The sequence below is a fragment of the Molossus molossus genome, unplaced genomic scaffold (assembly GCF_014108415.1).
Source record: "Molossus molossus isolate mMolMol1 unplaced genomic scaffold, mMolMol1.p scaffold_m16_p_7, whole genome shotgun sequence".
Classification (NCBI taxonomy): Eukaryota; Metazoa; Chordata; class Mammalia; order Chiroptera; family Molossidae; genus Molossus; species Molossus molossus.
The window spans coordinates 102,179,719-102,206,776 of NW_023425401.1; the positions used below are offsets into that span (position 1 = coordinate 102,179,719).

Here is a 27,058-nt window from a genome sequence, read left to right on the forward strand (position 1 = left end):
GGCCCTCTTGAGGCTGTTGGAAGGACTGACTCAATTGGAGAAGCAGCATGGTGGGAAAGGTTAAGGTAGCGCACTCTGGAGCCTATGTGCCCAGGGCGTTACCTGACCTTTCTATATCCTAGTTTTTTCATCAGTAAAACGAGGCTAATAGGATCGACCTCACAGGGTTGTTGAGGTTTAAATGAGGTTGTACATATAAAGTGCACAAAACAATGTCTGGCACATAGTAAGTACTATAATTGCTAAATACATTACTATATATAAAAAAATCACAGAACATAGTTGGTATTAAACAAAGAGGGACAGAGTGAGTTGCCAGTATGTAGCAGAGCTGGGGTCAGAACATATTATTTATTAATCAGTAAAGATGTTTAAAATAAGAGTGAACAAAGGCAACATCAGTATAATTTCATAGTTAAAACAGCAACAAGAAACCATTGTGTATAGTATTAAAATAACGAATTCTGAAAGAATCCAGAACACACAAAAAATATTAATGGTAATTCTCTCTTGATAGATTATTGGTGGTTACTTATGTTTACATTTTCTGATTATGTATTTCTTTATATCTTTTATTTTGAAATTAAGAAAAATTACAACAAACACTAATGTAGAATTTACTCTTATTCTCACCATAATCAATCTTATTAAATTTTTTACACATTTGCCTCCTGTATATTTTCAAAGTTTATATTTGTAAAAAGGTTATGAAAGTAAAAACATAGCTGTAGAATCTTTTTTTATAAAAAGACATAAACAATCAGAATGTTATAGGTAAAGCTAAAACACTTCTGCTTGCTAGCTACGCCCCAATCTTGACTCCTTTTTGCCATTCCTGGAGACAACCACTACTGACCTTGATGTGTGCCTTCTAATCCTTATTTTAATACTTTTACATATAAATATATGTATGACTTAAAAAAAAACCAAATATAAAAAATAATTTGTTTTAAAAATATTAAATGGTTTCATGCTACAGCTTCCTTTTCTCACTTGATGTTATTTTAAAGCTGATGTTGATACATATGTAATTAATTACTGCTAATATACTAGTCTCTTGCACATATGTGTTAATATTTTATTCATTTAGTCCTCTACTGATGGCCATTACGTTTCCAATTTTTCACTATTAATATGTTTTCCTGTAATACATCTCTTCCTATACACATCTTTTGGAAGAAAAGCTTGTGTTTCTTGGGGGTACAACACTCATTTTCCATTTTTTTTTTAATCCTCACCCGAGGATATTTTTCCATTTTTTGTTCAGATAGAGTGGGAAGGAGAGAGGGAGAGAGGGGGAAAGAGGGAGAGAGGGGGAAAGAGGGAGAGAGAGGGAGAGAGAAAGAGAAACATCGATATGAAAGGGACACATCAAGTGACTGCCAACTAGGGCCGGGGACAAACTGTAACTGAGTTATGTGCCCTTAGCGGGAACCGAACCCGGGTCTCTCTGGACCGCAGGCCAACGCTCTAACCACTGAGCCAAACCAGCCAGGGCAAATTGTGAGGTTTTATCCCCAAATTATTTTTAATCATCTTATATTCTGAATGTGGTCTGTGAGTAAACATCAGACCACAACTTCCTCTTTGTGCTTCCTTGATTTAATATTTAGTAATGTTTCTAATAAAGCTAAATGAAAAATTATACTATAAATATTATACTGACATTAAAAGTCCTGCAAAGAAATGATACAATGAATTTGACTGTTCCTGAAATTTGTTTAGTAACAATAGTCTTGGCCCTTAGGCTGAATCAATGACTGTCAGGTGAGAAACTGATAAACATACTATATGAACCTTGATTTCTAAGAGTAAGTCTGTAATTATCTACCATTAGAGTAGCTTTGCTCTCTTCAGGTAAACCTAGGAATTCAAAATGATCGTTCACTGAGGAAAGAAGACAACCACACAGGAAAAATGTCACCCATCCACAGTCTGCTCATAGTCTGTAATCCAATAAAGGTGACACATTTGAGAGTCCTATTGATTTAACTTTCCTAATGACTAAAGATTTTATCATATGAGTGACCTAAACCCCAGCACTTTATACAATGAGTTAGTATGCTCTTATTCTGCTTATGCCCTGGGACTTTAGAATACATTTTGGAAAGTAGAAAGATCACCTTCAACAGCATCTGGAAAACATTTACAGGGCAGACTATTTTGAAATGAGGGCTTTGCAAAAGTCTATTATTAACGGCTATTTAAATAGTCTATGGACTTTGTGAAACAATGGTGGAGGACAGGGGAGGAGGAACCAAACATTTAAAAGTTAAGTTTAAATAACTGCAAAGGATGGCATTTCCAGTATAATATAAATATCAACATTTTAACATTTCTTTTGTTGTTGTCGGAAATTTTCTTTTAAAGCATCTGTTCTTGTTTCATGGGTAGAAAAATCTTTCATTGGTGAAGAAACCGACAGGTGTTTTTTGGGTGGGAGGATTATCTCTTCTTGCATTGTGTTTGTTTATTCCTAGTTGCCTTTCCCCCACTTCTCATTTGCTTTGGTCTCTCTCATTGGCATCAGAGACTTTCCTTCTGATGTGTGGGGTGAGCCAGAGATAATCTGTTTTACTCAGACTGAGTGAGGGACTAAAAAACTATCTGAAAACTTTAGCACAGATGGGCTGCTTGTTGCTGAACTTCCCTGAACAGTGATCTAGGGGGATTCCCTGATGTTACCACCTTTGGGTCTTTCCTCTTGGCTGGTAAGATTCCTCACAGAAGACTCTTCCAATGTTGTGTGTGAAGAGGAAGGTTTGGCCGCCAGCGTTCTGGGAACCAAATGAAAAGAGAGTGCTGAGGAACTCTCCATTCATCATTCAGGGAGCATTCAGTCCCCAGTTCTAGTGAAGTATCCATGTCCATGTGCCCTGTCCAGAGACATTTGTTTTTCTCTAGAGAATAAACTTCCAGCCTACTGCCAGGGCAGGAATGAGACAGTCACCTGGATGGAGCACAGAGCAGGAGATGAGATTTTGAGAAGCTTTTCAGACAGGCCTTTTTATTTACATACTCTCCCTCTTCTGAGATACCTGGCAATGCCAATTCCTGAGACTTTTGAGGATTCTGTGGTCTAAATCAGGTTAGTTTTCATTTCCCCATTGCCAACTAATGATTTAGCATTTTGGGGTCTACTAAGTCCATGATTACTTCTCCATCTGCTTTCTAGCTTTTAAAATGTTGCGATCATTTCCTTCCCCTCGGTTATCTCCAACCTTATGTGTTCATGCTTAAAAAACAGTATTTTATTATAGTTTTAATGGAGTTTCAAAAGATGGCATAAATCTGTAACCTTATCTGAATCCCACATAGCCATTTTGTTTTTTCTGTCTTTAACTTTATTGCGGTAAACTATATATTGCATAAAATTTCCCATTTTAACCATTTTAAAATATACCCTAAGTATACTCGCAATGTTGTACATCCACTACCATCTATCCAAAAATTTTTATTACCCCCAAATTTTATTTCTTTTTTCTTAAAATTCTTTCAGCAGTGTTTTGTACTTTTTAGAGTACAATCTTTCACCTCCGTGGTAAAACTTATTCCTAGGTATTTTATTCTTTTGGATACTATAGAAAGTTTTTTCTTTTTAATTAATTAATTAATTATTAAAAAATTAAATTTACTGGGCTCTGGCCAATGTGGCTTAATGGCTAGAGCATTGACCTGTGCATCAAAGGGTCTCAGGTTTGATTCCCGGTCAAGGGCACATACCTGGGTTGGAGGTTCACTCCCTGGCCCCAGTTGGGGCATGTGCAAGAGGCAACCAGTGTGTCTCTCTCACATCAATGTTTCTCTCTCTCCCTTTCCCTCCCTCCCTCCCTCTCTTCCACTCTCTCTAAAAAAATCAATGGAAAAAATATCCTCAGTGAGGATTAACAACAAAAAAAGTTAAATTTATTGTGGTAATAATGTTTAATCACAGTATATAAAATTCAGGGTACAGCTTTATAATATGACATCTGTATACTCTAGTGTGTGCTCACCACCTGAAGTCTAGTCTCCTTCTATCATCTTGTATTTGAACGCCTTTACCCTCCTCGTCCTCCCCCCACCCCCTTTCCCCTCTGGTAACCACCACACATAGCCATGTTCCACATTCATAGCCAGGTATACTCATTATATAGTGAGTGTTACTTAAAATGTAATTAAAGCATTTCAGAATAGATAAACAGATTGCAAAGGTTTATACTTATAGATCCCAAACTGAAAGCAATGGAAAAATACTGCCTCTTCACTGACTATCTCCCAGATTACAGAACTATTCTAATTTGAGAGTGTTCTTCCCTGCTGTCATTTCTTGTCTTAATCAACACTGGCATTTGACTGCCCCATCACTGTTTCTAAAAATAATTTTTATTACTATTCTTTGCTGCCTCTGTTTATAGCAAAAGCCTTTCCCCCTCTGCAATCCTTTTATTACTTCGTAGACTTTTTTCCCTTTCCATGACATTTCTCAATTTTGGTATGAGAAGGATTTGGCTTCTTTTTCTTCTCAAAGGTAAACTTAACAATAATATTCAGTTAATCCTTCTTCATTTATTTCTTTCACAGATATGTATTGTGTACCTATCAAAGGCCAGGCCCTGTTCTAGGCATTAGGGATAAAACAATGAATAAAACAAAAACCCTGCTCTCATATAGCTTCTCTTCTAGTGGGAGTGACAGACAATAAACAAATATGTCATATGAAGTTGGGTGTTAAAATTACAAAAACAAAGATGGGGTACAGAGAATGACAGGGTGGGGTAGGGATATTAGTTATATAAGGCAGCAATTTTCAACCATTTTCATCTCATGGCACACATAAACTAACTACTAAAATTTTGTGGCACACCAAAATATATATATATTTCCCAATCTGACAAAAAGAAATAGGTATAATTTTGATTCATTCACACCAGATGGCTGTTGTTGTTTGCTATTGCCATTATTTTTATTTGACAATCTAAAGGAAAAAAGGTCAGTGCCCTTGACTAAATAGTCAGGTATTACGTTTTAAATTTCTTTTGGCATACTGGTTGAAAATTGCTGATGTAAGGTGATCAGAGAAGGCTTCCTTTAAATGGCAACATTTGAACAGCGATATGGGGAGAAAAGCTTTAGGGATACTTGTGGTATGAATATCCCAAAGGGAAAATAACAAGTACAAAGGCTCTGAGGAAGGCAGGCACTTGGTGGGGGAGGAGGGTGAAGAATAAGCTTTGTTTCTCTGTCAACGATTACTATTTTTGCCATGGTTTACCCTTCATAAAATTTTAATATAACCTTTCAGATTGGAACAGATTCAGATTCTGGCCTATGATACATTTTGTAGTTACTTTTTATCTTTTAAATTGCAGAGCTTAATTCAGTGGATATGAACAACTCAACTTGAAATGCTCAAAAAGGATCAGAATACAGATTTTCATTTTACTTTATTATTTGCAAATTACCATTTTGCAATAGAAAATATAGGCACTTGGAGAAAACATCTGAAAAGATAACTAACAATTATTTTATATACTTCTATTAACTGCTAATGATTTTTTAGTGGTCTTTTGCTCACCCTTTTGTTGTCTGAACCATTATTGCTTAGCTAAATCATTACATGCAAAACATAAATTTACAGCCACGTATTTATTATCAAATATTTTGTATGTTTTGAAGATTGTAGTACAGACTATTTTATTTCTTAGTATCATATCACAAGCCATTAGTTAAAAGTGTCCATATGTTGTTAGGTAGTAATTAAAAAAGCAATCCAAAAGGTTATCAGTTAACGTCTTTAAAACACCCTCAATGGTCTTCAAAAGTAATTTACCAAGAGATTTAACAGAATGGAACTTACTCCATGCCCTGTGCAGTCTGTCGTGCAATATCTATAAGTTTGATCATCTCAAATTTGGTCTCAATGATGTGGAGATGGTGATATAGGCTGGAGCCCTCACACCACTGGGTAACAATAGCCAGTTGTGGCTTTGTTGAATAGCCCATGAAGAGTAGAATATTCACATGTCGAGTTTTCCTATAAAAAGAAATGTGACATTAAAGAATAAATGTCGATAAACTTTAACAAATCTTAAACAAGAAGCCAAAGCAGTCTATTTATCAGTAAAATGTTGTCAGAAAAAGATATTTTTAGCCCTGGCCGGTTTGGTTCAGTGGTTAGAGCGTTGGCCTGCATGCGGTCCTGAGAGATCTGGGTTTGGTTCCCGCTAGGGGCGCGCGTACCTCGGTTGCAGTTTGTCCCCAGCCCTGGTCGGTTGTGTGGGTGGCAGCCACTCGATGTGTTCCTTTCACATCGATGTTTCTCTCTCTCTCTCTGTTCCTCTCTCTCCCTCCCACTCTACCTGAACAAAAAATGGAAAAATGTGCTCGGGTGAGGATAAAAAAAGAAAAAGATATTTTTAAAAAAGGCAAAAGGATTACTTTGGTAATTATCTAGTTTGACATTCTACTCTTTTGGGGGGGATGCAAATTAGAAAACCGTTATTTGAATAAACATGTCAAATTGAATTCATCAGGAAGCACAGGGCTTAACCCAAAGGAAACCAAAATAAGGAGTTCCCCTAAATTTTGACACATTTGCCATTTGACCAAAGACTAGTTCTGGTAGTGAGGTTACACACTGGGGGGGATATTTAAAATATTTAACAATTGGTAAGCTTTGGGGCCAACCAATCAGAATATACATCAGCAGTGACCAATCAGTATGGATGGATCCTTGCTGTGAGCATGAACCTCCCCACCCCCCCCCACCCCCCCCGACTGGAGAGCAGGGCCTGGTCTCCCCAGAGGTATTTATTTTATTTATTTATTTAATTTTATTTTTTAATTGTTGAAAGTATTACAGATGTCCCCTCTTTTTTAATATACCAGACAGGCAACTAAAGGTTACTCAAATACCTTCAATTTTGGCAAGCTCATCACTGAGACTAATGCCGTTTCTCCCATTCTTTCTTTTTTTTTTTTAACTGGGGCTAGTTTTACAAAGGTTTTTTTGATTGAGAAAAAATCATTTTCCTACAACTCCCCCACTGGCTTCCCTGTTCTGCTTTCTGGAATAAGAGTCTGTACCCGTTAGAACATAAGCGCCTTCTATAAACCCAATATCCTCAGTTTTGTGGGTTACTTTCCCCCCTAAGTTACAGTATTAGAATCATCCCCATCTAAGTTGTCCTTGTCTATACATACTTCAGTTTATTAATGTTCTCAAGTTCCAGGCATGATATAATCTCTAAATGTGTCTTGAGAAGATTAAACTTTTGAGAGTATTATTTCCCATAGGTGGAAGTATTATTTCTCATAATCAGAATGCTACATTTCCACTAATTCACTCGAAGCTTAATCCTTTTATCAGACGTACAGTAAAATATTGCATACCACTTAAAAGAATATGGTTAAAGGCAACATTTACTCAGTCTGTTTTATCCATTTTGAGTACATTTTTATAGCTAACAGTGGCAACCACTGGAAAATAGAAGTTAAAGAAGATAACGTCTCTGGAAAACACTAATTCCCACTAACTCACCTGAGTACTCCTACTTCATTTTTGAAGGCCTGCAACTGCTGAGGTGTGGGTGCTGTCACATTCAACATTTTTACTGCCACATCACCTGTAAGGTAATTGTCATTCCAAATGTCATTCTCGTTTTTTAAATATAAAAATAAAAACTCTCGGGTATTTTCACTAATTACCACAGTCTTAAATCCACACCATTATTAAACTGTTTTATGGTGTAACTTATGATACAATAAATTATACCATACCTTCATTAATTGCATTAATTTTCTAAGGATAAAAACTAAACAATGATACTCATATTGATATTTAAAAATATCAATCCAAAAAATTTGCCAACCTTGTTTTTCTCTTGTGAATTTAACCAAGTACCCATGGTATTTTCCTGGTTACTTAACTATATTAAATTATACATATTTGCTGGGTCAGTGTGACTCAGTGGTTTGAGTGTCATCCCATGGACTGAGAGGTCCCAGTTCAACTCCCAGTCAGGGCACATGCCCAGGTTACGAGCTCAATCCTCAGAGTGTGGGTGGGGGTGGGCATGCAGGAGGCAGCCGATCAAAGTTTCTATTTCTTTCTCCCTTCCTCTCTCTCTTTAAAAAAATCAATAAATTAGACATATTTACTAACTAAATGTTAAAAATACAAATGACAGCCCTGGCTGGTTTGGCTCAGCCCAGTTTTGCTCAGTAGTTAGAGCGTCAGCCCGTGGAATGAAGGGTAGCAGGTTTGATTCTTGGTCAAGGGCATGTACCTGGGTTGAGGTTTGATCCCCGGCCCTGGTGGGGGTGGTATGGGAGGCAACCAATCGATGTTTCTCTCTCTCTCCCCCTCCCTCCCTCTCTCTAAAAATCAATGGAAAAATATCTTCAGGTGAAGATTAATAAAAAATAACAACAAACAAAAACTATAATTGACAGGCTCAATGGAGCTTGGTTGAAATAGAAAACTATAAAACTTCTTTTATCAGAGTAACTTTTTTTTTCAAATCTATGGATCATTTGTTGCTTTGCTTAGGAATGTTATTAAAACTAATCATTAATTTTAAAGAACATTATGTGAAACAGGCAGAACTCACACACAGTGACACTGAGTGTGTAAATGGTACAACCACTTGAAACACTGTTGGCAGTATCTACTAAAACTGAACACAGGCATATCTAGTAGCCCCACAATTCTTTCCCAAGTAATACCCAACAAAAACAGACACATATGTTCATCAAATGACATGTGTGCACTAAGAATACTCACAGCAGCAGCATTTGTAATAGGCCCAAACTATTCAAATGCTCATCACACAGCAGATAGAAAAAGGAATCATTTTATGGAATATTACATAGACCATGAATGACCTACAACTTCACACACAACAATATATATGAATTTTATAAGACAATGTTGAATGAAAGGGCCGAGACAAAAAGGAGTACATACTGTATGATTTCTGCTAAAATCAGGAGAGTGGTTTCCCTTGGGGGAAGAGGAAATGAGGAAGACTTCTATAATGCTGGTAATGTTGTTTACTGACTACAGATGTGTTCACTTTGTGAGATTTCAGCTACCTGAAGAATTATATGCACTTTTTTGTAAGTATATTGTACTTCTTTTTTTTTTTTTTATCCTCACCCGAGGACATTTTTCCATTTTTTGTTCAGATAGAGCGGGAGGGAGAGAGAGAGAGAAACATCGACGTGAAGGGACACATCGAGTGGCTGCCACCCTCACGACCAACCAGGGCCGGGGACAATCTGCAACCGAGGTACGCGCCCTTAGCGGAAACCGAACCCGGGTCTCTCTGGACCGCAGGCCGACGCTCCAACCGCTGAGCCAAACCGGCCAGGGCTGTACTTCTTTATAATTAAACTAACTTATTTTTTCCTGATTATCCAAGTCATACAGTGCTCATAATAAAAAATTTAAATATTTTGAAAGCATAAAGAAAAAAATATTTCCCATAATCATGCCAATCATAAATGGCCACTATTAATATATCGATGTATATCCTATTAGGCGTTTATATGTATCAGTGTGAATACTTATGAATTCACATGAAAAGATAACCTAAAGCCCTGGCTGGTTTGGCTCAGCGGTTACAGCGTTGGCCCATGAACCAATTAGTCGCAGGTTCGATTTTGGCTAAGGGCACATACCTTGTTTGTGATTTGTCCCCGGCCCTGGTTGGGGTCGTGCAGGAGGTAGCCACTCAATGTATCCCTTTCACGTCGATGTTTCTCTCTCTCTCTCTCTCTCTCTCATCCTCTCTCTCCCTCCCACTCTATCTGCAACAAAAATGGAAAAAAAGTCCTTGGATGAGGATAAAAAAAAATTAAAAAAAAAAAAAAAAAGATAACCTAAAAAGATAGGTATTCAAATACTGAAAATCATTTTTAAAATTATTATATATATTTCTATGTAGCACCATAACATGAGACATTATATATGCTGCTTTGTAAAATGTAATATACCACAGACACTTTTCTATAGCAATAAATATAAATTTACCATACTATTTTAATTTCTATATAATCATATATGGAGGCTATCAACTTATTTATATAATACTCTATAAATGGGAATTTACATTTGTTTCTATTTTTTATTAATATTAGATCTCTAATTAATGTTCTTGCACACACATCTGTTTGTTCCTGTCCAATTACTTCCTCACTATAAAGTTCTATAAATGCAATTATTGGCTCAATATACATATTGCTAAATTTCTCTCTAGAAAATTTGTAGTAATTTATTTTCCCACCAGCAGCATTATAATCACAACTCTAATTATGATCAATTAAAAAAAATCTTTGTCCATTTTAGAAGCAAATGATTTCTATTTTTTGATTTTGCAATTCTGATAACTAGTGAGGCTGAACATTTTAAAATATGTTTCCTCTCCATTTCTTCCTTTTGTAAGTACATTTTTAATATACTTGTGGCTTATAATAAAATAAAAAAAATTGTAAGCAGAAAAATTATCAAAGAAAAAACAACATCTTGGGGATTAGCTCCCCTGTAGAATTGTCATCTTTAAAAACTGTCACCACTATAATGATAGGAGACCTGGTTGCTGTGAATCCAGCTTTTATTTCCCGTAACTTTTGTTAGAAACCTTTAGGAACTCTTGAATATGATTAAAAAGTTTAATGATACAAAGAGTGAATAAATACTCCCTTTGATTTTTAAAATAAAAGTTGTTAGATATATCCTGTCGTCATAACTTGTGACAAGGTCACTGTATTACATACATACCATGCCACTTTCCCTTGTAGACTGTCCCAAATGACCCGGATCCAATTCTTTGCCCCACTGTGATCTGCCCATCAGGAATCTCCCAATCGTCACTTGAATCCCGTCTACCAAGTGTTTTCTTGATAAAAATAGTGCAAAAGTCAAGCCAAAAAAAAACAAAACAGAAAAACCTTATGTTTTACACTAAATATATTCCCCTGTGTCATATAAAGGACTTAAGTTAGAAAGAGATAATATCTTTTAAAGAAAAAAAAAACACTCCAGAAGAATAATAAAAATATGATTCTTACAATACAGAACTTAAATTGAAGACCTAAGTCAGTATTAGGATGAAAACAATTTATTAAAAATTATTTACTGGGTATGAGCAGAAATATATATCACTAAAATCAATAAAATAAGTATTTTATAATTTGGAGTACTACTACGGGCAAGACAGTACTATACATCTATGACTAGTTTTGGCTCTAAAAGCCAAAAAGTTAACACACTATGGTAACTGCTGATAATTTATTTACTTTCTTCCAGTCAGTGCTAAATTTTCTCATATATATTATCTGATCTAGTCTCTTAAAAAATTGTCAACATATACAATCACTTTGGTAGGGTAAAGAATCCACTTATGCAACATATACCAATGCATCATTGCTAAAATTAAATTATTAGTTTTTAATATAGATATATTGTGCAGCAGAAAGTTATTTTTTCAAATAGGGAAGAATTTCTTTTGATAGAGCTTTGAATTTCAGATAAGCCCTTTAGAACATATATGCTTAAAATACTCTTTTTCCTTATTTTAAAAACAGAATAGAGTTGACCCTTGAACAATGTGGGGTTGAGGGGTGCCGACCCCCAGTACAGTAGAAAATCAGTGTATACCTTTTGATTTCCCCCAGAACTTAACTATAATGGTCCCTTGATATCTGTTGGGGATTGGTTCTACAACCAATATTGTTTTTAATCCTCAGTTTGTTGGATCAGGGATGTGAAACCTGGGGATATGGAGGGCCAACTGTATATTTATTGAAAAAAATATGCAGGTAAGTAGATCTATGCAATTCATATTCATGTTATTCAAGGGTCAACTGTATTCTTACTCTTCCAAAACTGCCTTGCACTCAATTACATCAGAATTGAGAGCAAAAATCTGTGTTGTGTGAATAAGCATTAAGCAAACAATTATCAGCTCTTAATTTTATTTGATTATGGGAATTGTGTGTCACATATGGACATACCAATATATCTAAAAGATGACATTAGATATGGCTATGACATCTACAAAGAAAGAACACAGAAGATTAAAGATATCATGTACTCTTACCATTCGATTCCTGTCTTCTGAGGATGAAGATGATTTTCTTTCCCGCTGAGGTCCTGGAGATTTCTGTAATGCTTTCACATTAGTGAGAGAGCCAGGTAATGAGGCAGGGGGGGTGGCAGATAAACCTGTAGTCGATCCTAAGTCAGTGAAAGGAAAAATGTATCCATTAAAGGAAAATCAAGTATGTTAATTTAATGGGGGGAGATTTAGACTTATTTAAAAAATGCAGTGCATGTTCAAGTATATACCTTTTAGAAAGAATAGGCCCAAAAGGGGCCTCATTTGGTAATTAGTACTATAATTTCTTTTAGTTTTCTGGCCAATTTAGTGACCTTTAAAACATCTGATTACAGATATACACTTTGCTTATTGGTGCACACTCTAAGAAAAAGAACCTCTCTAAAATATGAGATAAATACTAAACAATAGTCCAAAGGTTCTGTTTCTTTGATTTAAAAAAAATCAAAAAAGCAAAATCAATGTAAAAGCCTATATAACAAATAAACTTTTAATTATTTTATGTTGCTTCAGCAGCCAATCAATATAAAAAAAGATGGAAATCCCCAAATGGAAACATATTCTAATTATGGCCTTAATGTAAAAAATATTTGGCTTTTTCATATTAGCCACTAAAATAAAATGAAAAAATCCTACACCACATACTGTACTACTTAGGAGTGAGAGATACTGGTCAGTTTCATCAGTTCCTGAAGGCTTATTTCACTAAACAAAGATTTGCTGCCCGCATACAACAAAGCCAGCAGGCTTCTCAAGACTCTCTGAAAAATCCTTGCCCTTATAAGTGAGAGCAAAGTGATATAGCCTCTCAGCCAAGTTACAACAAATGGAAATATTCTATCAGCCAACTGAGCCCAGGAGGCGCATTCTTTGAAAGTGGACTCGTATCTTTCTGATAGGTACTTTTCCAAATGCTGGCTCAGTGGCAATAATTCTAAGTTCATGTACAGTGGGACCTGGTTCAGAGAAGTTCAGGGCAGTGACTCCTCATGGGACCTGAGTAGAGATAAGTAGAACTGAGATGCCAAAAAATATTTGTACATACAGAACAAAAAGACTTCAAAGGAACTTTTTAAAAAAAGATTACTATTCTTGGGAGGGGGGCAGTCACTGTCTTTCAAAGAACAGAGATACCAATAGCAGCAATTAAATGTTAAATCTGTGGAGAAATTTTATCATTACTACATCATATATGTTATCATGTGAAATTTTCATAATCTCATATGTAAATTTCTAAAAGAAAATGGTATCTGGAATGTCTATCAAAATCCATTTTCTATCTTCCACTGATACTTTTCAACATCAGAAAGCCTAAAATGCTTGCCCAGCCTTCATAGTTCTGATCTACTTAGTACTGCACTGTTATTCTTTACTTTAATTATGCTAGTTGGTCCTGTATGACTTCCAGCCCATTCTATGGATTTTCTGAGAAATTTGTTGGGCTGAGAGCAAAAATCTGAAACACCACTATGTTCAGAATAAGTGGCAGACACTAACTAGGAAAAGCCAGTAAAATTTTCAAAACTATTTATAGCAAACTCCTGTCTCAATTTTGACTTAAATTAAAAAATAATCAGTTTAACCACTAATTAAAGTATGGCAAGACAAAATGGGAGATTGAAATAATGCTGTTAACATTTTCCTCATATTAAGGCATAACTGAAAGTATCAATCCTCAAATTTTCTGAAGAATGCTAAAATACCCCAAATATATTAAAAATCTTTTCAAAGCTCCCTACCTTTGATATAATATTAAATATACTGTCCTACATTTAAAAAGGACACTGCTGATACTACAAAAAAATTAAGCCAAAAGTCTAATAAAATCTCATAATAGGGATTTCCATTTCCATTTTTACTTTTTTAAAAAAACACAAAAATTGATAGCAAATATTAATCACCATCAAGGTGACCACCCAAATGGATTAAAATAAAAAGAATTCAAATAGGACACCCCCTCCCACATAACTTATTGCCACCCAATGAGTTTAAGAAGTTATCAAGACCAAAAAGTAATGTAACAAAAAACATGATGGAAATCTCAGACTTTTCTTGCTTTTAAAATTTAAGACAGATAGCATACAGAAAGCTTGTGGTAGTGAGTATGTGTGAGAAGCACATTCAGAGCATTCCAGCCAGGCCAAGCAGAAATTTAGTACTGAAAACTCTCACACTTACAAACACACACTGTGAGGGTGAGGCACAAACAGTATCAGTAGTTTATATTTAGTTTGCTTTGGGTGAAAACAAGAAAGAAGAGCCCAACTACCTCTGAACACTGGGCCAGGCTCAAAATCAAACACTATTTCACTGGGGACAGAATGTAGGAGGGGACTGGGAGTCCGGGATTGGTATTTCCGAAGACAGCGCATCAGCTGGTTCAAAGGGGCTGTTAGAAGAGAAAGAGAGGGGCAGGCAAACACAGGAAGACAGACACACAGAAGAAATGAAAGAAGTCATGGGGAATAAATAAGATGAGTCGAAGCCTGCTTCACAAAATAATTCTGGATGTTTAAAAAACTGCTTATTTTCATAAAATCCCAATGATTTTTTAAAAAGTGACTCAGAAAAAAAGGACAAGAAATGCCACTTCATTTTAGGTACTAAGCAGGCAGTTTTTATGACTAAATTAACTTTGTGATGCTAAAATGATGGCAACATTTAAATGCTGGATGTATTGGGCAAAATTTTCAAAAGCCACAGCTACTAAGACATATGAAAATCAAACTGGCAGCAACATTAATCAGAGGATTCATGGAATAACAAACAGAAAAAAAAACAAAACACTTTTATAACTATGTGCTTTAGTAAATACTAAGTTTAGAGTATATAATGCAGAGTTATTACTTTGGTAATTCACAGGTACACAGAAACACAACAAAAGATGGTTTATACAATGTTTGTTCAATATAATATATCTTTGAGACCGGGCTTAAGACATTTTGAAGATAAAGCAGGTCACAGTGAAGAGACCAACTCTAAGCAAAATACGCAGGTATTGCAGGCCTTCCTTATTAGAGAGAAGACAGCTGAAAAGGTAAGCATGGAGAACCATCTAGAAGAAAACTTTAAAATAGTTTCAAATACCATCTCTTGGAAAATATGTGGGGGTAAATTTTTATTTAAAAACTTATTTTTTAGGCAATGTTTTCCTATGCCCCCTATTTTTACCAGGTGCTTAAGTGAATGTCAGATGAGAATTCTATAAGAAATCTCAATTTAATTTCTCATTTGCTTATTTTATATACTAGACAAAAAAAAAATCAACAGGGCTTTTCTATTAGGGATCCATTATATAAAATATACATTTCAAAGTCTTTTAGAAGACTGAGGGAAGACTTAGTGGACAATATCTAACAAACTGAGAAGCTGTGACAGGCAATCCAAGGGATTTTCTAAGAATGATTTAGGAAAATCAAGTTTTAATTGATTCTAAGCTTAATCTTTAAATATTGGCAGAGGTTCCCAAAGAAAATTTTGCATCTGCAGCTTTGGAGATGGTTTGGAATCAATAACTAAGAATTTCTTCTTGACAACCTTTTAAAACCATAGCTAGTACATTTAAGAATCCTTTTTCTGTCTTCTTTTTCTCTAATCATGTTATAAATTAGTTAAAATTTTAATACAGATAAATGATAAATACTAGAGAAAAACAAAAAAATTGGGTTTTCTCTACACATTTTTCTCTGTGTCTGTGTTTCATGAAAAAAGCAAATATAAAGAAAAGCAGCAAAGCAGTTGCAATTTTCCCTGAGTTTTTAAAAATTAAAATCACCACTTACCTCCATCACTACGAAACCCTTGGTCTCTAATCAAGTCCTATAAATAAATAGTAATGTATATTTTATTTAAAGCATGTGGTAAGAAAATAATACATTTTCCACTAAACATTAACAGAAATGTTAATTCAAAATAACAACTGTTTTATAAATACTTCACAAAACATAAAAAATATGGAATTAGCTAGTGAACATGATAAAATCAAAATGTGAAGCACCTGCCAACCTAACCCTATATCAAAGGGATTATTAGTTCAGATCAAATACTGAAATCCATTTCAGGCAATTCAAAACCAATGGCTGCATCAATTCTTTAAAAAATTCTACTGGCACATAATTAAGAGCCATAAAATGTTCATACCCTTTGATCCTGTATTCCACTTCTGGGAATTTTTCCTAAAGAAATAATTCAAAAGAAAAAATGATATGCACAAAGATGTTCAGTGCAACATTATCCATCATACTAAAAAATCAGAGACAACTGCCCTGGCCGGTTTGGCTCAACAGTTAGAGCTTTAGCTCATAGACCAGAGAGTCGCAGGTTCGATTCTGGTCAAGGGCACGTACCTTGGTTTCGGTTTGGTTCCTGGCCCTGGTCTGGGTCATGTGGGAGGCAACCAATCGATGTGTCTCACATCAATGTTTCTTTCTCTCTCTCTCCCCCACTCTATCTGAAGATAAATGGGAAAATATTCTCTGGTGAGAATTAAAAATAATAACCACAAATATCAGAGATAATTATTTCCCTCTTCTAAGTTTATTGACATATTTGCTAAGTAAATTATGATGTACAAATTTAGTGAATGTTATGTAGCTACGAAAAGTTATAAAGATTGAATCATGAAACATGTTTACAATGTAATTTAAAAAACCGAATACAAAATTAAATGTACACTAATTACAATCATAAAAATAAGATGTGTAAGGACAAAGTAGAAGAAAAAAATTAGAATGGCTCAAACAAGGATTTTGTTAAAATTTGTCATTCTTGCCCTGGCCGGTTTGGCTCAGCGGTTGGAGTGTCCGCCTGTGGTCCGGAGAGACCCAGGTTCGGTTCCCGCTAAGGGCATGTACCTCAGTTGCAGTTTGTCCCCGGCCCTGGTTAGTTGTGTGGGTGGCAGCCACTCGATGTGTCCCTTTCACATTGATGTTTCCCTCTCTCTCTCTTCCTCTCTCTCCCTCCCACTCTATCTGTACAAAAAATGGAAAAATGTCCTCGGGTGAGGATGAAAAAAAAAAAAAATTTGTCATTCTTAAAATACAGTTTTTTACAACAGACAACGTTCAGGGTAAGACAAAGAGTCTTCTGGCAATGCAATGTAATTTGGACCTTAATAAGCAGAATTTAGATTAGTGTGTGTACCCAGTATAACTTAAATGTGAGGGACTGAATGGTCCCAAATGTCTCTCAAGAGGCTCTTGCAAATAGGCAGTTTTGTTTATGGGCTAAAACAAAGACTGACTTCTTTACAAATGTATTTCTATCATGTTCAATGTATTATATAAAGCCTTCAATATTTTCTACAAAATATCAACAAATACAGACTGTAAATAAGATGCTAGGTGGTCTCAATAATTTTCCATTTAAAGGTACTTTCATACTTTTGCATATACTATTTCCTTAATAAATGCCCTTTCTTCCTAAAACTATAACTAGTGTACTTAAACTTCTACTCATTCATCTTTTATAATCCAGCTTAAATGTTGTCCCTTCTCTGCTAAATATTCCTAGATCCAACCAGATAGTTTATCACCCCCTACAATAAACTACCTACATTTTTATTATCATTTATTTATACATCTAATTCATCCATTAGAATATGACTTTGTCGAGGGCAAAGACTGTGTGCTAATTCATCCTTAATTGCCAATTCTGACATACTGTGTATCCAAGAATCAATATTAAGTCTTGTTTACTGTAATAATAAATGATAAATAATGACTGAAATTGAGTGAAATGATTGAGAGAGAATGAAAATGCTAAATGGTTTATCTTTTATTTTATAATCAATGGGAAGTCAAAGACAGTTTTGGAACAAGGGAATAGATGATAGGTGCTGTAAAAAATTAATATGGTGGTAGCATAAAGAATGGAAATGGAGAGAGAGAAATCAATGGCAGGAAATCCAATTAGGAGATTAATGTAGTAAGTAAGTAGTTCAAATAAAGAAACATGGGCCCAAATGCTGGTGGTAATAAGAACAACTCTCAGCTGCGTATCAAAAGAAAAGGTGATACCTTATGACTATTTGATTATAGGGAAGGATGAAAACGCAAGATACAAAGATGACACTCCTAATGTTCAAGTCTAATAAGAGAACAGTGGTGACAATGAGAGATAAAGTGAAACACCTATAATAACAATTTTCAACCAGAACGTTGCAAGAAGTTTTAAAACATGCAATGTCTATTTAGTCAGGGACACTGACTTCTTTTCCCTTAGACCGTCAAATAAAAAAATGACAACAGCCAACACAATAGCCATCCAGTGTGAATTAATAAAAATTATATCTTTTTTTTTTGGTCAGATTGGCAAAATATATAGTATTTGGTGTGCCACAGAATTTTAGTAGTTTATGTGTGTCATTAGATGAAAAAGGTTGAAAATCACTGGTCTTAAAGAATGTTCATTTTGAAAGTAAAGATGAAGATTACAATTTTGAACATCTGAGAACAGACATAACCTAGAAATAAGATTTGATTTCTTATTTCACTGTATGTTTATTCCCATATTCCCCTCTCCCACATCTTTCTTCCTTTGTAATCAGGTCTGGCTATATCAAATAAAACCTTATCAGTTGGGGAAATTAATATTAGGAAAAGGTCACTTAAATAAATCCAATAAAAATACAGAAAATATTTTATAGTAAAAAGTGGGAAGAAAGTCTGATTTGGGAATTTATCTTTAAAAATAAAATTAAAATTTACAATCAGGTTTATTTCTTTTACAGTAAATAAAATTTAAGTTATAATTTCAAAAATATGCTAATTCTTAGAATAAACACAGAATCAAGTTCTTGTTGTTCACAATACCAACTTATATAATAGCACAAATCAAAATTCTTAATTTCAAGTTCATCTTTTACATCATAATAATAATCATTATAATAAATATTTTAGAGGACTTTATCCCTCAAATGGCCTCTATCAGTCCTTTGATATTTAAATCACTTCATTTGAAGAGCCTATTGTCATCCTTATGTATTTTCTGTTATTAACTGGACTACTTTAATTCTGTGTATTTCTCAATGGCTATATATGATTTGAGTAGTTCTCCAAAGTCACTCTTTACAGTCTTCATAAAATCCTTAAAATTGTGTGTGTGTGTGTGTGTGTGTGAGTGTGAGAGAGAGATTTGCAACCAGTTTTGCATTATGTTTTCATGGAAATGTTGGATATTAATGTAAAGGGGTTGTGTTGCAGGCTGGTATTAAATGGGAAGGGATGTCTGAGTGGAAACTAATATGGAAATACTCTGTTAATGAGCGAGTATTTTCCTGTTAGGATGATGTTTGCTTCTCTTCTCCACCTTGCACTTACGAGGACTCACGGAGGAATGCCTGTTTATTGTTAGCCACCTATCTTCTAACACACATAGCTACCTCAGTGACTCCAGGGCCCTGTCTACATGGGGAAACAGTTTCAATTTCCTTTTAAAATATAATAACTTTCCAAAGCAAAAAACCCCACAAAACTTGTGGATTTTCCCAGTTTCGTTATTAAGGTTATTTATTAAGGTTAAGGATAATAACCTATATTCTTTATTCTAAAGCACAAGTTCTGAAAAACGTAATACCTAATTCCAAGATCATTCCAAGGATCCCAGCCCATCACAGCTCAGACAGCAAGAGCACTTTTTTTTGTTTTGTTTAATCCTCACCCGAAGATATTTTTACATTTATCTTCAGACAGAGCGGGAGGGAGGGAGAGGGAGAAACGGGGGGGGGGGGGGGGGAGAAGGGGGGAGGAGAGAAAGAGAGAGAGAGAGAGAGAAACATCGATGTGAGAGAGACATATCAACTGGTTGCCACCCGCATGACCCCAACCGGGGCCAGGGACCGAACTGCAACCAAGGTACGTGCCCTTGACTGGAACCGCACCCGAGACTCTTGGGTCCGCAGGCTGATTTTCTAACTGCTAAGCCAAACTTGCCAGGGCTGAACCAGTCCTTTTGGACTGATACTGTGTGTTTCATCTTTTTTCTCATTTCTTCTTCACTTTGTCTATATCATGGTCTGGCAAAATATAGTGAGTTGGCCATATGTTCTTGTAAATAAAATTTTAGTGGACTATAGCTACATCCATTTGTTTATAGTGCATTGTCTATAGTTGCTTTCACACTACAATGGCAGAGTTCAGTAGGTATCATTAGAAATCATATGACCCAACAAGCCTAAAATATTTACTATCTGGATCTTTAAGAAAAAGTTTGTTGCCCTGGCCAGTCTGGCTCAGCGGTTAGAGCATTGACCTGCAGACCAGAGAGTGATGGGTTCGGTTCCTGCTAAGGGCACATACCTTGGTGGCAGTTTGTCCCCAGCCCCAGTTGGAGCTGTGTGGGTAGCGACCACTCGATGTGTCTCTCTCACATCAATGTTTCTCTCTCTCTTCCTCCTTCCATATCTGAAGATACATGCAAAAATGTCCTCGAGTGAGGATAAAAAAAAAAAAAAAGTTTGTTGACTCCTGGTCTATATTATGGGAAATTTTCTCTGCTTTATTTTCTAACTCTTTTACTGAAACAAGTATTTTTTTGATAACTTATTATGTGTTTAGTTCTAAGGTGCCAAAGGAACTATATTAGGAATAGTTTCTGCTGTCCATAAGATCTAAATGAAGAAGTGACACTAATGTACATAACTAAGTTACAGTGTGCAAGACAAACTAGAAAAGTAAAAATGTTAAGAGTGACCAGCCAGAAGGTGGCCAAGATAACTGAAGAGGTGAGATTACAATATATGATGATGAGACCAGAAAAGGTAAATGATTAAAACAATAAATGATTAAAGCTTAATGACAAACTTTACACTTAAAAAAATGCCAAAATTCAAGATGTATATAGAGATGAAATACAATGGCATACTCAAGAAAGTAAAGAAGATAAAGGGTAGCTTTACATGTCAAATACATAAAGTAATGATTAGTTTTTAAGGGTTATTTAACTCAAAGTTGGACTTTTAGAAATTTAGGTAAAGATTTTCAAATTGATTTAAGAAAAAACCTGCAATTGTATTCTTTTTTTCCCTTTATCAGAAAATGGCCAAAGTGGATTATCTGTTAAATAAATGAAGATAAGATTTTTATAGATGGTGTCATAAGGGGGAAAAAAGAAATCAGAACAAGTCTGTAACTTGGCACCAGTTAAGCATGTAATGCCATCAGAGAAGGCAAGGCTTTCTCATCTGTAATTCATAAAAGTCTACCACTTACAATAACTGTGATTAATGAAAAATGATACTTATTTCTGATGTATATTATAACTGTATCAAAGAAATACACTTGAATTTTTTAGTTCTAACAATGCTGGATACTTACATCAATATTGACAGGTTCTATTGTGTTTATATGCACATTTGGAGCTGATGAGGATCGGTCTCGTTGTCCAAACTGATTTCGATGATCTTCATCTGCTGGTCGGAAAGGCTGTGGAATTGGAATGGATTTTGAAGGAGACGGACTGGTGAGGATTTGGGGCCTGGAAAAATCAAGTCATTGAAAGATAAGATTCAGAGCAACTTTATAGAGATAATATTTTTAAAAATGGATGATATAAAATCTCCCTTGTTTTCATATTCTCAAATAAAATCGTTAAAATAAAGCATTAAAAACCCAGCAGGAATGGGTTTTTAAAGTATTAGTTTACAACTATTACTAACAAAGCTGCTTTGCTGAAGCAGACCCTCCAAGAACTATCAATGATAAAAGCACTGATTCTTATCTAGAAAACTCAAGGAATATCTACAAATGGCTAGAAATTACCTATGGTTAATCAGCTGAAGAAACTCTTATCCTATAAAGTTACACAAAAATGCTCTAGGTAGTGACTGAGTAAATAAAATATGCCATTTTTTTCTACCTTTGCCATTTCTTGATAGGTGAAGTTACTAAAATGACATGTTTATGGAAAGTATGAAGTAATTATAAATATTTTGAGAACACAAATGTGTATTTCAGGATCTGAAGGATATACCTGTTACTTTACACAAGAGGTGAATTAAAATCCTGAACAACAGCAAATGATAATTTCCTAATTCAAAAGCTGACCCTTATAGTATAAGTCTCTCATGTTTTAAAATGTTTACCTTGTCCAATGACTGACACAAGAGACACGTAAGAATCATATGTTAAGCAAAGCAAATATTTATAAAAATTGCTTTTTGATGAAACCATCAAAACAGGTTACAGAGTGGTCTATATTTTGATATTGCAGACAAAAACAAAGTCTAGGATCTCTCATCACTGTCATCAAAATAAATCACAGAGCACACTAAAGATTTGACAGTAGACTGTAAATAGCTGCGAGGAATCTATGCCCCTCAGAAAAGATACCCAAGGAGCTGGGAAGGAGGATCACGTGAAAGCTAAGGTGTGGTTGTCTCAGTGAGTTCCATCAGGACCAATGAAGAACTCAGTTCTAACAGCCTCTCTTCAGAGACTGGTTATCATTCTACCCCATCTTATGCAAACTCTGTAATTAATCAGTATTATTTAGTGGTTATTAAGACATAGCCAGAAAGACAATATTGTGGGAATAAAAAGATATTTTGTGAGGGAAGAGGGTTTAAAGAGGAATAGAAATATAGAAAATATAGTAGAAAAAAAATAAAGGTTTGAAGAGACAAAGAAGCCAAATAGTGACACAAAACTTAAGAAGAGAACATGTTAACAGAATCTAAATCATACCAGTTTATAGTTTTACTTCTCTGAAGCATACTGTTAAGGGTAGGGACAGAAATATGCACTTTATCTGTTCATATTAACTAGATGAATCCACAAATTGAAATAAAAATAAAATATCATATACTTTAAAAATTGGTACTATTGAGAATTGTAGGTAAAGACAAATACAAAACTGGCTTTTAGAAAAGTTAACATGCTCCACTGGTCCTTTTATTCTGACTATTGAGACATTTTTAGTTTTTGACAGAACTGTCTTTGTTTTAGGCAGCCAAATATACTTCCTTTGCCAAAAGATTCTGGGAGCAGGTACAAGAACGTAAATATGGTCCTGGCCTGTATGGCTCAATGGTTAGAGTGTTGGCCTGTGGTCCAGAGAGACCGGGGTTCGGTTCGGTTCCTGCTAAGGGCGCGTACCTCAGTTGCAGTTTGTCCCCAACCCTGGTTGGTTATGCGGATGGCAGCCACTCAAGGTGTCCCTTTAACGTCGATGTTTCTCTCTCTCTCTCTCTCTTCCTCTCTCTCCCTCCCACTCTATCTGAACAAAAAATGGAAAAATGTCCTCAGGTGAGGATAAAAAAAAAGGACGTAAAAATGAAAATATTAGTTTTTTTTTCAGTTTTAGAAAGTATAGACTTTTAAAAAGATATTTTATATAAACTTATCTAAAGTCTCAAGGCAACAGCACATTTTAAAATAAGACTTGAAGAAAGCATCTGAATTAACGATATGATAGTCTAATTAATATAACTGATTTGATGTAAGCATAAGTGACAGCAACTTATTTTTGAAACTTAGTGAATTATGACAGCAATATGTGGTACATATCAAATCAGAACTATGTATGCAAAGGACACTGGTCCGGAAGTAAGAAGAAAAAAAAAACTTGGATAAATTTAATTATCATATCTAAAGAAAAATAGATATATTAGACAAAAAGGATATCTGCTATTCCACAAAGTCAGAAAGACTATAATTTGTCAGTTTGTATCTACCACCACCCAGGGAAAGGTATGCGTTGTTTTACAAAGTCAATTTTTCTAGCCTTGAGGGCAAGTATATTATAATTTGGGAGAACACTTCAAGTTATTATATCATGATGTCATTAAACAACAGAGCCATGGCCTAATTCTATCCTTAACAAAAACAATCTTTTGATTATAATTTGGTTTCTCATAAGTATCTTTCAAAAGCAGGGTGAGTATTGGTTGGTCCATCCAACATAAGAAGTTTGGTCTACACAACAGGCCTATTTCTCACTGAAATGAATTACCTGGCATTCTGAATTAGTGTTTTCTGATTCTGGTAAATATAAACCAGTATATACCCCTAACTATCATTATTTCTGGGAACTGATAAAACTGAGTTTCCAAGCTTGTAATTCTTTACTCAAACCAAGGCAATTTATACTCTGTAAAATATGTTAGCAGTGAGCAAACTGGCTTTCACTTCACGATGTTTCTACCTATCTTGCTGAAATCCTCTTTAAGGCAGTACACCAAATTAAAAATAAAAATAATTTTTTACCTCTAACACCCTTCAGCAAATTACCAGTTAGTTTAGGTCTCATTTTTAAACTAGAATATTAAAAGTTTTAAAGCAAAGTGACTACCTCTGTTCAGTGATATGCAAATTTCAAAATGCTGACTTTTCATAAATTTATACATTCTAAAGCATTTTTCAAACGTAGAAAAGTAGGGGGTACCTCTCATTTTTTATCCAAACTGGGAAATGTATCACTTCTCCAACATGTCTTGGTTACATCTATCATATGTGTTTCGTGACCATCATGATTGCTATCAGACTATTAACAAAACGCAAAGGAATTCTGATACAGAAGAGGATCGGCGTCTGTCCTTTCACAGGCATACATACGTGTCACAGAAAAACATCAGGAAAACAAAAGTTTGAATATCTTTCTCATCATTTGCTCAAGACCAGAATCTACTTCAGATTAGCTATAAACAAAGTACTTATGCAGGCAAATGATTTTTTTTTTTTATCCTCACCCGAGGACATTTTCCCATTTTTTTGTTCAGATAGAATGGGAGGGAGAGAGAGGAAGAAAGAGAAGAGAGAAACATCGACGTGAAAGGGACACATCGAGTGGCTGCCACCTGCACGACCAATCAGGGCCGGGGACAAACTGCAACCGAGGTACGTGCCCTAGCAGGAACCGAACCCGAGTCGTCTCTCTGGACTGCAGGCTGATGCTCTAACCACTGAGCCAAACCGGCCAGGGCTGATTTTTTTTTTTTTTTTTTTTATCCTCACCTGAGGACATTTTTCCATTTTTTGTTCAGGTAGAGTGGGAGGGAGAGAGAGGAACAGAGAGAGAGAGAGAAACATCGATGTGAAAGGAACACATCGAGTGGCTGCCACCCGCACAACCGACCAGGGCCGGGGACAAACTGCAACCGAAGTACGTGCCCTTAGCGGGAACGAACCCGGGTCTCTCAGGACCGCAGGCCAACGCTCTAACCGCTGAGCCAAACCGGCCAGGGCTGATTTTTTAATTTAAAGCTAGCATCCCCTCCCTGGCCGGTTTGGCTCAGCGGTTAGAGTGTTGGCCCACGGACCAATGAGTCTCAAGTTCGATTCCGATCAAAGACACACACGTACCTCAGTTGTGATTCATCCCTGGCTCTGGTCAGGGTCCTGTGGGAGGCAACCAGTTGATGTGTCTCTCTCACATCAACGTTTTTCTCTCTCTCTCCCTCCCTCCCACTCTATCTGAACAAAAATGGAAAAATATCCTCCGGTAAGGATAAGAAAAAAAAAGCTGGCATTCCCACCACTGGTAAGCAAATGTCCTGATCGTTATCATTAATGACCTTCGGTGAGGCCAAGCTAATTTCATTATGATGTTCTGTAATTCTGCTCACAGAACTGGGACCTGCCATTAGAAAGGCATCACAGTCTACAGAATCTGTCAAAAGTGAATGTCATAGTCAAAGGATTAATAAAAAATCAAAACAATGACAACATTTTGATTTGCTCTCCTAAGAAATATACAGCTGCATACAAATAATGATAAAGACAGCAGGAATAAGATGACTCCACCAGAGCATGTAACTTTTACAACCTGTCAAGAAAACATATTGGTTGCATTTTCTAGTGGTCCAAAATAGGTGAATATATCCACTCCTTAACACAAAAGTTTTTTGCTAAATTTCTAGCCTATGAGAGCTCCAGAAAGGTTGGCTTCATAAAAATTGTACGTCTATTGGGAGTATCAACTTATTATTTTATCTCTCTGAGTAGAATAGCATCACACTGTGAAGTGTGAGAAGAAGTAGGGTTAAAACTAACAATAAATATTTCTGACCTTAACTAATTATCTCTAGAATAGTCTAGAATGGAATGATGCATGTAGACTTTTTTTTTTAACTATATGCTTCCAGATATAGTATAATTTATGCTTCCTCAAATCCCATGGGGAAAGAGTAAACAGACATGTGTAAGAAATACTTCAAAGCAAACTAGTAATCTTCTAAACTCATTATCATCTCTTTTTTCCCCTAGCATGAAGCTTGAATATGTGGATGACTTTGTACCATCTTTAAAGTAAGTTCTCTCCTTTATCCTCCACAACTAATAAATACTACTATTAATTTTTCTCTTTTATACTTTATGAATATCCATTCCTTCTGTATGCTGCTACCACTCCAGTTCAAGTCTTCATCACTTGTATTCACAACCAACAGCATCCTAGTTGGCCTGCTTTACGATATATATTTCTCCATCAATCTATTTGTATATCAGTGTTAAGTGATTCTTTAAAATCATTTTCATCAGGTTAGTCCTCTGCTCAAAAAACCTTAATTCTTTTTTTCCTACTTATGTCGTGGAAATTCCAACCTAAACTTCTAGACTCTCCATAAATCTAGTCTTACGCATGCTTCTTCTTGACTTAGAGTTGGCTCTCTTCACTGTCTCCTAAATATACCATTGCCATTCCCTTTATTTTGTTTGTCCTCCCACTTTCCTGCCTCACAATCACCATGCTTTTATTCCCCAGGCTAATTCAGATTTTAGAATTCTTTGAGGTCCAATTTAAATCCTACTTTCTTTTTTTTTTTAATTAATTAATTTATTTTTGTTACAGTTTCTCCTTTTCCCCCCACTGATTCCCCCCTCCCTCTCCCTCCCCAGCCTGTCCCCAGCTTTGTTGTCCATGTCCACTGTTCATGCATACATGCATATAAGTTCTGTGGTTTATCTCCCCCCCACCCCCTCTTCTGGGGATTGTCAGTCTGTACCCCACTTCCATGTCTC

At 35.5% G+C, this 27,058-nt stretch overlaps 1 protein-coding gene across 5 annotated transcripts in view; it reads right to left on the minus strand.

Annotated features, from left to right (window-relative positions):
• The window catches only part of BRAF (B-Raf proto-oncogene, serine/threonine kinase), a 150,661-nt gene that overhangs the window by 43,961 nt on the left and 79,642 nt on the right, over positions 1-27,058 (minus strand). For 3 of the 5 annotated variants that reach the window (XM_036246201.1, XM_036246204.1, XM_036246203.1), the window contains exons 8-13: positions 21,419-21,578; positions 15,887-15,923; positions 12,087-12,223; positions 10,766-10,883; positions 7,523-7,607; positions 5,840-6,016 (exon numbers count right to left, since the gene is read on the minus strand). In XM_036246201.1, coding sequence (XP_036102094.1) covers positions 5,840-6,016; positions 7,523-7,607; positions 10,766-10,883; positions 12,087-12,223; positions 15,887-15,923; positions 21,419-21,578 — 714 coding nt within the window. Of the gene's footprint in view, positions 1-5,839; positions 6,017-7,522; positions 7,608-10,765; positions 10,884-12,086; positions 12,224-14,373; positions 14,494-15,886; positions 15,924-21,418; positions 21,579-27,058 lie in introns of all 5 variants that reach the window. The other 2 variants (XM_036246205.1, XM_036246206.1) reach the window with 1 other exon arrangement.